We start from the raw sequence: 445 nt of genomic DNA on the forward strand, positions 1-445 counted from the left end.
TGAATGATTCTTATACTGAAAAGTGTTCGTATAAATAAATACATGAAAACCGCCAAATTTTCATCGATAAAGTATTCAAACTTACTGCTAAATTAGTCTTTTATTTAAATTTATGCTCCTACTCTTGTACTTCATATATTTTTATAACAGCACCTGATATTATTCAAACAGATGTCCACAAATTGTGGTAGATAACAAAAAAACTGGGGCTCAATTAAATAGGGCTTGTAAAGTATGAGCTGTACTTAAGCCATACATTGTGTAAAATCCTAATTTTATTAAACATGTGTTTTTCATATTAGTATGACAAAGTTTCAATATCATTTATTTAATACTGAAGTTATTGAAGGATATATGAGCAAAAATAATCAGGTATTTATAATTTACAATACATAAGGATAATTGATAATTGGTGGGGTTAGTGTAAAAGTGTGTAGCAATGAAA

At 27.2% G+C, this 445-nt stretch overlaps 1 protein-coding gene across 1 annotated transcript in view; it reads left to right on the forward strand.

Annotated features, from left to right (window-relative positions):
- Positions 1-303: 303 nt before the first annotated feature.
- LOC119666320 overlaps positions 304-445 on the forward strand; it is a 3,622-nt gene continuing 3,480 nt past the window's right edge. The window contains exon 1 of the mRNA XM_038075602.1: positions 304-372. Within this exon, the coding sequence (XP_037931530.1) occupies positions 304-372 (69 nt within the window). The remainder of the gene's footprint in view (positions 373-445) is intronic.

Source organism: Teleopsis dalmanni, chromosome 1 (genome assembly GCF_002237135.1).
Source record: "Teleopsis dalmanni isolate 2A chromosome 1, ASM223713v2, whole genome shotgun sequence".
Lineage (NCBI taxonomy): Eukaryota > Metazoa > Arthropoda > Insecta > Diptera > Diopsidae > Teleopsis > Teleopsis dalmanni.